The following is a 13,631-nucleotide window of genomic DNA, read 5'->3' on the forward strand; positions in this document are numbered from 1 at the left end:
TAAGTGCCCTTTGTTTCTGAAGACTAGAGTACACTGCTGGCAGAATTAGTTACTGAATGATTGGATATAAATATGGCTTACAGGATTTCAGATGACATGCAGCCCTTTTATAAAACTCTTTTATTAAGTTATCTTTCCAAAAAAATTTTTTTTAATTCTCCAAAACCAAATCTAGTAGTAATGTTATAACAGGAAAAGAAATGCTACAGCACTAAAGTAATTTAAAGAACTATTATGGGGTTGGGGGGCGCCCAGGTGGCTCAGTCAGTGAAGCAACAGACTCCTGGTTTTGGCTGGGTCATGATCTCAGGGTCATGGGATAGGGCCTGCGTTGGACTCCACAGTGCAGAATCTGCTTGTCTCTCTCCCTACCCCACTGCCCCTCCCACCGCTCTGTCTCTCTCAAATAAATAAATAAATAAATAAATAAATATCTTTAAAGAACTATTATGGGTGGCTCATCTGGTAGAAAAAGAAAGGGTAAAGCACAAACAGAAGCTACCACACACATAGAGATTTTTTTTTTTTTATGCAAAGTCTGATTCAGATAGGAATGTATCCATGATGTTGGGTAGCTACGACTCTGTGGGTGCTTTTTCATGGATTTCTATATTTCATATGCCTATAAAACTGGTTGAGACTTCCCTTCCAAAGGACTAACACATTTGAAGACTATGATTAAGCAACCAACTCTTGATTTTGGCTCAGGTCATGATCTCAGGGTGGTGAGATGGAGCCCTGAGTCAGGCTCCCTGCTCAGTGGGGAGTCTGCTTGAGTTTCTCTCCCTCTCCCTCTGTCCCTCCCCTTGCTCACACTCTCTCTCTAAAATAAATAAATAAATCTTAGAAAGAAAGAAAGAAAGAAAGAGAGAGAGAGACTATGGTTGATAACAGTCTTACAAATAACAAAGCTTTCCTGAAGGAAAAAAAAAAGAATATATTAATATTGGAAAAAAAATGCCACCATCAAATTTTCAAAGGCTTCTCTGTTGGGTTTCAAAAGCATAATATCATGAACTCATTTTATAGTGAATTTTTAAAAATGGGATCCACATATCTTAATAAAATAGTTGGAAGAACATTTTCCTAACTATATATTATCTAAATTCACAGGAATTTTCAAATTCTAATTAAACAAATTTGTGATACTAAGCACTAGATATAAAAGACATCATTTATCCACTCACGTTTTACCTGATATAAGTACAGTACAATTACACCCAAATATAATGGACTTATATGGATTAGTATTATAAACATCCACAGTTTTATTATTTTCTTTGTACAGAATACCTTTCTAAAATTTTACTATTACAATATGGTAACCATATTAACAAAACTAGAAAACAGAGAAGAGAAAAAATTACCCATATTCTCACTGCACTAATACAACCATCATTAATATTCTAATACATTTCTTCCCAGTCATTTTCCCTGGGCATACTTGACATAATTATAAATGTAATGTCCACAACATTGTGTATCTAGATTTCCCATTTAATTCCCTTTCAGTTGCAGTCATAGATTTTTACATTAATAGCAATTTATTTAACAAAAACAGTAAGAAAACAAAGAACGTAAGAACAAAGAGTTGTTTAAAATGGTTTACCTCATAAATAGGGAGTGTAGGAGAGTTCCATGCATTGATTCTTGATTCATTGACATCAACAACTGTTACCCTGATTTCAGGGCACATATGAGCAATGACACTACATGTAGGTCCTCCAACATAGCCCGCACCAATGCAACAGATCTTCTTAATTTCAAACATGATTAAACTAGAAAGGAAGCAGTAAGACTGTTCTACCATTGAAAACAGAAAATTTAAAGAAATCATATTGCATATTTATCATGCTTTATAAAAACTGTCAAGGTGACAGATAATCTGGAAAGATTGCCTGCACTCATACTCATTAAGAATTATTAAAAGATGGGGCGCCTGGGTGGCTCAGTTGATGAAGCGACTGCCTTCGGCTCAGGTCATGATCCCAGAGTCCCTGGATCGGGTCCCGCATCGGGCTCCCTGCTCGGCAGGGAGTCTGCTTCTCCCTCTGACCCTCCCCCCTCTCATGTGCTCTCTTTCATTCTCTCTCTCTCAAATAAATGAATGGAATCTTAAAAAAAAAAAAAAAAGAATTATTAAAAGAGGGGCGCCTGGGTGGCTTAGCCCTTATGCATCTGCCTTCAGCTCAGGTCATGATCCCAGGGTCCTGGGATCGAGCCACGCATCGGGCTCCCTGCTCCGCAGGAAGCCTGCTTCTCCCTCTCCCACTCCCCCTTCTTGTGTTCCCTCTCTGGCTGTGTCTCTCTGTCAAATAAATAAATAAAATCTTAAAAAAAAATTATTAGAAGAGTGATAATATATAACATTCCGATTGAAATGTCCGTTCTCGGCTGCACTAACATAAAACATGGACAAAAAAAAGTAACTGATATTACTGAAGAAGTGTCACAAAGATTATAATGATCTAATATTCAAAAATTCAAGAAGCAAAATAAAACCTTACTTAGGTCTCCCAGGCCACTAGGATAACTTTGACTGCTGAGGAAAAACTCAAGGGTGAACAACGAGTGCAATTCTTGCTTAAATAAATGCTGGTGTACAAAGGTCAGCCTCATGGCAGGTTTATTTTTTTTTAAATTTTTTAAAGATTGTATTTATTTGACACAGAGAGAGAGACACAGCGAGAGTGGGAGAGGGAGAAGCAGGCTTTCCACTGAGCAGGGAGCCCGATGGGGGGCTCGATCCCAGGACTCTGGGATCGTGACCTGAGCTGAAGGCAGACGCTTAATGACTGAGCCACCCAGGCACCCCTCATGGCAGGTTTAGACTAACATGACAGATAATAAGAATAGCTTGAAAGTCCAGAAGTGGCCTCTGTGATTATATTCCCTATACAATTTGGCTTCAGCAGTTTATTTTTAGGTACTTGACAGTGATCTTAAACTATTACAACTTTAATCGGAAACTATGAGATGGCTAAAGGAAAGTAATTTCTGTATTTAGCAAAGCTGTTACACAGATTTTGATGGGTTTTCAAAAGTCATTTAGGTGAACTGATTCACACTAATCCAAACGACAAGGTACTGATATATATATATGAATGTAAGTTTATTCTTTATAATGAGAACTAGAACTGTCAAACTGATCAGATTCTTAGAATTTTAGTCCTTACCAAGACCGATCTCAAACATCATCTAATCTAACCCATTCATGGATTCCAAAGAGAAGAAAAATGGTAATCAAAGAGTTTAAGAACTTGTTAGTATACTCCTGCATGGGTCAGAGAAGGTATAATGCTTGGCAAGTACAACCCTATTGTGAAAAAAGATACACAAGCCACATAATTAAGATGATCCAGTTTCCTTAAGTCTGAATCTGTATTAATCAATGTTCTAATCACTGGTTTTCTGGGTAGACTTCCCTACTGGAAGAGAATAAGCTGAATAACCCATACAAGTATCCTGGTCTGTGTTAGGAAACAAGTAAGTCAGCTTATAAATCAATCTTCAGTGGTCATGTTTAGCAGATATCAATTCAAAGTCTAATCTCTAATGACCTTTCAAAAACTTTATAAAAAAATAGAAATTTGGTAAAACAGTAAATATGAGCAAAATTTGGAATCTATTGATTCTACAAAAGAAAGCAATATTCTCAGTGATATACATAAAAAGAAATTTTTAAAATTTAGTTTTTGTGGGATTCTGGGTGGCTCAGTTAAGCATCTGTCTTCGGCTCAGGTCATGATCCCAGGGTCCTGGGATCGAGCCCTGTGTTGGGCTCCCTGCTCAGCGGGGAGCCTGCTTCCCCTTCTCCTGTTTGTGCTCTCTCACTCTCTCTCTGTCCAATAAATAAATAAAATCTTTAAAAACAATAATAAAATAAAATAAAATTTAGTTTTTGTTTTGAATAGGTAATAAATTCATATGGTTCAAAATTAAATCTGTATAACAAAGTATACAGTAAGAAGCCTCAAGTCTACCCCATCCTTATCTCTTGGCTACCCACTACCTTGCTTCCACAAGCAACCCTTTATTAATTACTTGTGTATCCTTCCAGTGTTTCTTATAAAGTACAAGTAAATACATGTATATATCTTAATAATCCATTCTCTCTAAATTCAATAGGTAGAATACTATAATTTATTATCAACACTCAGCTTTTTTCACTTAATGTATTCTTAAGACCTGTCTATTTCCCCCCTCTCTCTTGCTCTTTTTATTTTTTATTTTAATTTTTTTCTGTTTCCGGTAGAACTCTCTCCCTTTTAGAAACAGTTACACTGTATTCCATTGTGTGGATGTACTTACCAGGAAATATTAAAACCATGCTAAATCTGTTAGATCCTCTTTAATTATTTATTTTTTTAAGTAGGCCCCATGCCCAACGTGGGGCTTGAACTCATGACCCTGGGACCAAGAGATGCATGCTCTGCCAGCTGAGCCAGCCAGGTGCCCAGGGTAGAATCTCTCTTTAATAATCTAAATAAATGGGTTAAGAGTTCCCTAATATCACCTGTGACGCCACACAAACATGATATTCCTATTAAACTTTTAGGGTTCCAAAATTCACTGCAGCAAAAATACTGAGCCTAACAAAATTTATTTTGGCAACCATTCATCTTCCATTTCTTCACCCTTCTTCTACACTTCAGTTCTGACTTACTACTCGCCAGGCTTCAAGTGCCCTATACACAAGGAGAAAGAGACACTGCTAGAGGAAAGGACTGCACTGGGATTGCCAAGCGACTAAAGCTCAGGAGAATGTTCTGAAAAGCTCCCACCTGGGGGACAGTTGAGCCTGGAGCAGCTTACCATAGATGTGTCTCCAGCATTCGCTGCCGCTCGCCCCACCTCTACAGTAGAAAGGGCTTGGTATCAGGTTTCTGAAAAATTGCTTCAACTGCTTCAGGCCTAGTCCCTTGTTCTCTTTCATGAAAAAGTAATATTCCCAATCCTACCTGTGGGCACAGCAGAGATTCTGGCCATAGATATAGGCCCTGACACTCAAGAATTTAACAATTTACTTAGGGAAAAATTCAATTAAAAAACATTTATTAAACACCCTACTATGTCACAGCCACTAATGTTCTAGGTACTGTGGATACAATAGTGAACATGACAGGTACAGTTCCTACTCTCACATAGTTATATTCTAGTGGGAGAACGCAAAACAAAACAATGGTAGCTGTGATACATTCCATATAAAGGAAATAAACACGTAGGTGGAGAGGGAGAGACTGTCTATGGGGAAAGAACTACTGTAGACAGGACAGTTAAAGAAGGACTCTCCGAGAAGGTGACTTGTAGACTGACTTAAAAGATGAAAAGGAGGGGTGCCTGGATGGCTCAGTCGGTCAAGTGTCTGACACTTGATTTTGGATTTTGGCTCAGTTCATGATCTCAGGGTTGTGAGATGGAGCCCCTTGTCGGGCTCCATGCTCACTCAGTGCAGAGACTGCTTGTGATTCTCTCTCTTTCCCTCTCTCAAATAAATAAATAAATAAAATCTTAAAAAAAGATGAAAAGAGTTAGTCACACCCAAGTAACATATAAGGCAGTATAATCAATCAAATGACAAAACGAGTATGAAAGTCTAGACGGAAAACAAACAAGAAGGTATCTAAAACAAGGGAAATGCAGAATCTAAGCTTGGCCTAAAGAATAAGTAGGATACAGAAAGAAAAGGTAGGTGGGGGAGAGCATTCCAGATGGGGGGAAAAAAAAGGAATAAGTAAGGACTCAGAAATGAGTCCAAAGAAGTAAGGAGATTGGCCTACTTGGATAAAGATATGGGTATTAAGAAGTGGTAAGAGGTAATAACTGTCTTGTAGAGTGGAAATGAATTTAAAGGGTCTCAAATGCCCCTTTCAGGGAAGCATGTCTATGACTATTCAGGAGGCTATAATTTAATAACTTAAGGTAACATGGGCTCCTGGGTGGCTCAGTAGGTTAAGTATCTGCCTTCTGCTCAGGTCATGATCCTGGGGTCCTGGGATCGATCCCCACATCAGGCTCCGTGCTCAGTAGGGGGTCTGCTTCTCCCTCTGCCTGCCCCTCCCCCCTGCTAGTACTCGCTCGCCCGCTCTCGCTCACAAAAATAAATAAAATCTTAAAAAAAATAAAATAAAAAGGTAACATAATTGAAAGTAACCATAACAATCAATAGCATTTGTTTAGCTAAAAGGGAGGGGAAGAAAAAAGGGAGGATCAACTTGTAGCCCAGAAAGAGGGAGTTAAGAACAAAAATGATGTGTTTATTTCAGCACTGTCTAGAGATGAGTGACACAGAATCTGGAAGTCAGAAGTGTTCTGGTTGGGGTGCCTGGGTGGCTCAGATGGTTAAGCGTCTGCCTTCGGCTCAGTTCATGATCTCCAGGTCCTGGGATCGAGCCCTGCGTCCAGCTCTCAGCTCAGTAGGGAGCCTGCTTCTCCCTCTCCCTCTGCCTCTCCCCCTGCTTGTGCTCTCTCTGTCTCCATCTCAAATGAATAAATAAAATCTTAAAAAAAAAAAAAGTGTTCGGTTTCAGAGAGGTGGGGTAAGAATAGGCTTTCCCAGTGCTCAGATGGCATGTTCTCCGAAGATTCTTTGCGATGATTCCACTCTCCCTTATGAATTCAGATTCCCAGGAATCATAATAATAGAAAGGGATGACTCAAATTTGAGATATAAGTATTCCAGGTACTGCAATAAAATTTCCCTACTATAATATCAAAGTTTCATTCGAGTGTAACCATTAGTCTCTTACGAATTTAATCATTTTAAGTTAACATCTAAAGTCTCATTAACCCTGGGCCCATGAAGGGAAAAAAAAAATCTACCTTCCAGATCCACAAGGCTGAAGATGAAGTTCTGAACTGTGATGAACCTAAAGAACTATCACACTGTAACACCCTTACTAAACAGCTAGCCAACCTCTCTAATTACAACCAGTATATCTGGAATACCTAAAAAGTAAAATTTCAAAGTATTTTTGGACCAGAGGATCTTTTGGGGTTACCATTTAATCCCAGAGCCAAGAGTTATAACATTCTTATATAAACATAGATTGAATGTCTACGCAATACAACTCTTGGGTTCAAGGAGTTCATAATTTAATAAGGTGCTCCCAGGCTAACAGCTCTTACCTGTTGCTGTTACCTCAGCACTTAGAATAGTAGGTTCTCAATAAATACTAATTGAATGAATGAGTAACTCTCCATAAAGGCCTGTTTGAGATGAAGACTGTTATTTGAATATCTTTAGCTCAGATGGCTGATCATTGTATTTTTGCTGAAACTGTCCAGAATACTTTCAGCCTCCCTTTTTTATGTAGAACTTTGGCATGTCTTTCCAGAGATACTTTTTTTTTTCTTCAAAGATTTTATTTATTTATTTGAGAGAGAAAGAATGAGACACAGAGAGAGCATGAGAGGGGGTAGGGTCAGAGGGAGAAGCAGACTCCCCACTGAGCAGGGAGCCGGGTATGGGACTCGATCCCGGGACTCCAGGATCATGACCTGAGCCGAAGGCAGTCAGTCAACCGACTGAGCCACCCGGGCGCCCCTCCAGAAATACTTCTTATCCACCTTGATTGCCAGGCTGTATTCAGCTTGCTTTACATACAGCAGCTAGGTAAACTATTGATGGACCTATATTATAGACTTACACGTGTTTTGGGGTGTCCCTGTGGTGCTATTTCACATGAAGCATGGCTTGTAGATGACAATGGGAAAATTACTGAAGTACTGTGCAAGTCCCAATAAATTGTCACTTGCAAGTTTCAATAAAATCTTCAATCTTTATTATGGAGTTTGATACAGCATTAGTGTTAGTAATATACTTTGACACAGATGTCTTCTGATTCCATATTCCATTTCTACTTTTATGTACCTTCTGATTTTCTGTTGTGCTGTCAGGGAAATGGGAATGTTTGCTTACTGAGTGTGTCAGTTTGAAATGAGTTTTTACCTCTGTATTTTGGGAAAATCTCAATAATCCAGACTGTTCCAAAACTACTCTTCATCTAAAATTTTATAAATTCAGATCAATATTTCAACCTAGAACATGTGGCTAACAAATATCGAAGGTCCTATTACAATCTAAGCTGAATATAATCCATCCATCCCCACCCCTCTTCAGTATACTCGGCATAATTACCCAGTAGCTAAGGCAATGGACGTTGTAGTTGGATACATCAACTTCACACATCACCGCAGTCATTTCCAAAAATTAAATACTAACAGATGCCTGACCCGGGGAAAAATATTTTATCAGTGAGAAAGGCAGTGTTAATGTTATATCTAAAGGGCATCATATAAAGCTGTGTAAATAAGAGGGAAGATGAAGTATGCTCATTAGTTACATACTTAATGTTTGAGAAAGGAGTACAGCAATGGGAGAAGAAATGAGATCCTTTCAATGAGGGTTGTCTATCACTTACCTTAACTAGATGTCCGGTACTAACAAGCACATCTCAGAGCAGACAGTAAGCTCTTTCATTTCCAGAACCCCCCTGAAGAAACAGACCAGACTACTGTTCTCCATTTCATAGGGGATTTGAAGAAACTCAAAGACTCACTGTGTCTTTGAGGGCAGTCAGTGGACAGCTACTCCTCTGTATATCTGTGAAAAGCTCCCTACCAGTGAATCCTTCTTTTCAATAAACCGTAATTTTCAAGCCTACTCAGTTATCTTCCTATATATAAGAAGTATGATTTTTCTTGTTTCTTTTCTTTTTTAAAGATTATTTATTTATTCATTTGAGAGAGAGCGCGCACAAGCAGGGGCAGAGGCAGAGGGAGAAAAAGATTCCCCGCTGAGCAGGGAGCCCCATGCGGGGCTCGATCCCAGGACCCTGAGATCATGACCTGAGCCAAGGCAGGCGCTTAACCGACTAAGCCACCCAGGCGTCCCAAGAAGTATGATTTTTCAAGGTCTCACACAAACATGATCTGAAGTACCCAAGAAAGGCCTTCCCTGACATGAAATAAAGCAATTACATGGTGTGGCAGTCAACAATGGATTCCAGGACAGCCCGTACAGATGTCACGATAGAATGTCAGGATTTCGCCCTCAAGGGCTTTCTGGCTTCGTTTTCTCTTCAGTTTCTTAAGAAGGGTGGCTAGTGACAGGAGGAAAGCAGCAGCTCCCAGGTGAGCAGACTAAACACAAACAAAAGACCAGGACTCTGAGACCAAAATGGGGTCCCTAACCAGAGGACCGCTCCCTTCGGTGGACGTTCGGCTTCCTGGGAAAATCTCATTTGTTTCAAGTCAGAAAGTGAGAAAAAGCAGAAAGAGAAGCGGCTGGAAGACTCGCGAGGGTAGAATAAAAAGCCCACGCTATCCCATTCTCAGGGCAGCGGACCCAAAGGCGATTCCCGCCCAGAGTCCAAAGGAGGAGACCAGGGTCGTGAGCCTGGGAGCCCCTGACCGAGCGCAGAGCGCAACCCGGAGCAGCGCGCACTCCCCCGCCCCGCTCCCCGCACATCCCACCGGGACCCGGGACCTCCCCAACGGGGCGGCAGGGCCAGCCCCAGGAAGGCGCTTACCCACTTCCAGGCACCGAGCGCAGCGGCCGCTCCTATCCCGACCGCTCGGACAGCTCCTCGCTACGGGCCGCGCTGCAGCAGCTTCTGCGCTCTCGTCCTGCTCCGCCTGACCTCCCCTCACCGCACGCCCCTCCTTCAGGCTGCCAAGCACAGCACCCAGAGTCCCGGGCCCGAGCCCGTATTTAAAGGATTCTGCCCGAGAAGGCGGAGGCTTCATGCCCCCGTAGCCAGGCCCTCCAGGACTCTGCCCTCCGCCGCATCCCCGCTCCTCCTCCCGCCACAGTAGGCCCGGGCCCGCCCCTATTTCCTGCGGGCCCCAGGGCGGGGAGTCGGGGCGGGGCTAATCGTAGCTAGATGGGGAGGCCCCGCCCCTATCCGACCCTGGGCGAATCCGCTCAAGCCAGCTCAGCGGTCCCGCCCCTACCGCGAGCGGCACGGGGCGGGGCTGCGTGCGCGGCAGGTTGGCTGAGGTCCCCGGGGTGGGTTTCCAGGTGCCGCTGGGCCGGGAATAGTTTCCCGGCCTGAAGCCGGTGTCTCGTCGTCTGGCCCCGCTTCCCTCCCTGTGTCCCGGCCCCCGCTGACGGTCAGCGCTGCGGTGGTACCGCGGGCGCGCCAGGTCGGCCATAATCTAGGACTGCGGGGATACTGGGCCGGCTGCGGCCCGAGGGGACCGGAAGGTCTCGGCCCCCTTTCCGGTCGACCTCGTCTTTCGGCCCCCTAGACCCTGCGGGTCAGACCGCCCGGCGGCTTACCACCACCAGCCCCCGCCACGTCCTGCGGGCCGGCGGCCCAAGGTTTAGTCAGATCCTTCCCTCGCCACTTCTGGGAAGGAGGCGCCTCACGTCAGTAGGATGCTGAGTCTTGTCGAGACTGGACCAGTTAGTGCCTCCGCCCTGATCCCGGGCAGAAATGACACACACGCCCTCCAGACATATTTTCCAGAGCTACTCCTGCCAAATTCGGGATCTGGGTTGTCAGTGCTGAGAGTTTGCAACATACAAGTTCCGTGTATGCGGCAGAGTAACATCAATGTATGGACGCTGCCCGTTTGGGGTTTTTTTTGTTTTTTTAAATGAGGAGGGCAGTTCTGTTCTCTTTCTTCTCTCCAAAGTCATCTTAAGTCTCAGATCTGAGAAGAGAAAAGCGGTCATGACTTTTTTTGTGTTCCTCATTAAGAATTACATCAGGTTACATAATCTATACTTGAAGTCAAAGACCATTTTTAAATACGTCATGAGGAACGTGATTAGGGGTTTATAAAGACACATTAAAATGCCTCATAGATGATGGGTTTTTTTTTAAGTTTTATTTAATCTCTACATTCAATATGGGGCTCCAACTCACCATCAGGAGATCAAGAGTCCCATGCTCTTCCGAATGAGCCAACCAGGCACCCCGAGATGTTGATTTTCTTTCTTTTTTTTTTTTTTCTTTAAATATTTGAGAGAGAGGGTGAGACAGAGCACGAGCGGGAAGGAGTGGGAGAAGCAGACTCCTGGTGAGTAGGGAGCCCTATGCCCGCTGATCCCAGGACCCCGGGATCATAACCCGAGCGGAAGGCAGGCGCCCCAAGATGATGGTTTTCTTGACAGGATCATGACAACTTTAAGAAAGCTGTTGAATATTGATTCAACAGTTTGCTATAGATTGTAGAAAGTGTGATATGATATGTAAGTGTTTGTACATTCCAAGCAGGTAAATTCATTTGTCCAGCAAATATTTAGTGCCTATTGTGTGTTAGACTTTATCCCAGAGACCAAAGATGCAAAATGGATTAAGGCCCAAGTTCTTCTTCCAAAGCTCACAGGCTATTAGGAGAGAGAAGTGAACAAGTAATTGCAATACATGTGACAAATACTGTCCTATAATAGTTATCTTTCTGAACTTGGCATATACTTAGATTTAAATTACCTATTACAGTTAGCTTCATAATAAAAACCACTTTTCTGTGATTCTTATTCATGTCATGGATTTATTATTGTCAGTGTTAAGGAATTTATGTATTTTTCATAATTTGTCAATTTTCATTTCTAATAAGGTAAATACCAATAGCTATAATCAACATGAAAAAACTTTTTTGGGCCTTCAAATTTTAAATGTGTTAAGGAGTCCTGAGAACAAAAAGCTTGAGAACTGCTTGATTTGAGTTATTTTCAAATTATGTTTCACGGAGCTCTAAGTTTCTCTGGTGGTGTGTCACTCTGTGAGGAAAGAGAATGAGTGGATGAGTGGAAGGTTAAAACAGAGCTCTGGGTCCTCCTACATCTATCTCCCCTTTCCTCCAAATCAGAGCAGTTCTACTTTTATCTGTTTAATCTGCTTTATATATCAATTTTTCATGTACGATTTCAATTTATACATGGGTTCCTCTTCAAACTTAAAAAACATTGATTCATTCATTTAATGAGTATTTCTCTCCAAGTAGTTCCTACGTGCTAGTCACTAGGAATACAACTGAGTAAAGAATGATACATTCCCTTCCTTTATAAATTTTATTCTATGGGGAAACATCAATCACACAGATAAATGTAAAATTACAACTTTATTAAGGTGGGATATATATAGTCTTATGAGAGTATACAATAGGAGTATTTAACATAGTAGGTAGGGATGTTTCCTCAAGTTGTGATAATTGAACTCCTAAAGGAAATATGGGAATTAACTGGGGGAAATGAAGAGGGTAGTTACAGGAATAAAAAGAGTGAATGTGAGGAGAACAATTCAGAACTAATTACAGTAATTAAGAATTAGAAATAGCATGTCCAGTGTAGTAGCCATGGAGATTCAGAGAAATGGACGGATTCAAGAGATAATCAGGAAATAAAGGCAGTAAGACTTTGGTAATGTTCTCCAACACCTCCACCCCCCCGCCCCCAACACACACCGAAGGTGACACCATCCTGATTTCTGACAATATATCTTAGTTTTGCCTTGCACAGATATATTTAAGGAAATCAATTTCCCGCTCCTCAACTTCCACAGGTACCCTTTCCCAAAATTGATATGCTTAAGAATAGTCCATTTTATAAAAGAAAGGCTTACCTTTCACCCAAGTAAAACCTTACTACCATCCATTACCCAGGGGTAAACTTCTCCTGAGTACCAAAGAAATAAATTGGATTATTGTTTGGGGGAAGTCCCCTATGGTGGTTAGTAAAGACACCTCAAATCCATCTTTCTTCATTTTATACTTATTTTTGCTAAGGCTGAAGTCCAGAGAAACAGCACATGTTGGCCTATGTTGGGATATTCTGAATTCCAAACAGAAGATGCCATACGAATTAGTGACCTTGATTCTTTTAAAAGCAACTTGAGTATTGGGGCGCCTGGGTGCCTCAGTCAGTTAAGTGTCCGACTCTTGGTTTTGGCTCAGGTCTTGATCTCAGGGTCGAGAGATAGAGCTTTGCATTGTGCTCAGCATGGAGTTTGCTTTAGATTCTTTTCTCTTCCCTCTCCCTTTGCTCCTCTCCCGGCTCCTCGCCACCGCCCCCCCCCCCCAACAGCCCCACTCTTGAGCATGTGCACTCTCTCTCTCTCTCAAATAAATAAATAAAATCTTTAAAAAAGCAACTTGAGGGCACCTGAGTGACTAGTTGGTTAAGCATCTGCTTTCAGCTCAAGTCATGATCCCAGGGTCCTGGGATTGAGCCCTGCATCGGGCTCCCTGCTCAGCGGGGAGCCTGCTTCTCCCTCTCCCTCTGCCTGCCGCTCCCCCTGTTTGTGCTGTCAAATAAATAAGTAAAATCTTTAAAAATAAATAAAATATTTAAAAAGTTAAAAAGCAACCTGAGTATTTTGCAGAACCTGAATTGTTCTCCTCACATTGCACTCTACTAAAATTTTCAAGATATCGGATAAAATTTCAAGATATCGGATAAAATGGAGAAAATTTAAAAGGTTTATTCAGTAAAATAGTTTAACTTAGTTATATCAAATCTTAAGAGATGTTTTTCACTTGTAGTCCTCGTTTTTTTTTTTTAAGATTTTATTTATTTATTTGACAGAGACAGAGATAGCTAGAGCAGGAACATAAGCAGCGGGAGGGGGAGAGGGAGAAGCAGGCTTCCCCCCGAGGAGGGAGCCCGATGTGGGACTTGA

At 41.8% G+C, this 13,631-nt stretch overlaps 1 protein-coding gene across 4 annotated transcripts in view; it reads right to left on the reverse strand.

Moving 5' to 3' along the window:
* The window catches only part of UGDH (UDP-glucose 6-dehydrogenase), a 32,270-nt gene extending 22,473 nt beyond the window's left edge, over window positions 1-9,797 (reverse strand). Inside the window, exons 1-3 of one of the 4 annotated variants that reach the window (XM_064584387.1) lie at window positions 9,534-9,797; window positions 4,816-4,961; window positions 1,610-1,778 (exon numbers count right to left, since the gene is read on the reverse strand). In XM_064584387.1, coding sequence (XP_064440457.1) covers window positions 1,610-1,778; window positions 4,816-4,835 — 189 coding nt within the window. In that variant the 5' untranslated portion in view covers window positions 4,836-4,961; window positions 9,534-9,797. Of the gene's footprint in view, window positions 1-1,609; window positions 1,779-4,815; window positions 4,962-8,982; window positions 9,145-9,533 lie in introns of all 4 variants that reach the window. The other 3 variants (XM_064584388.1, XM_045881300.3, XM_045881303.3) reach the window with 3 other exon arrangements.
* Between the last annotated feature and the right edge of the window lie 3,834 nt (window positions 9,798-13,631).

This window comes from Mirounga angustirostris, unplaced genomic scaffold (assembly GCF_029215605.1).
Source record: "Mirounga angustirostris isolate CCGP_5_RB_7025 unplaced genomic scaffold, mMirAng1.0.hap1 SCAF_2, whole genome shotgun sequence".
Taxonomy (NCBI): Eukaryota; Metazoa; Chordata; class Mammalia; order Carnivora; family Phocidae; genus Mirounga; species Mirounga angustirostris.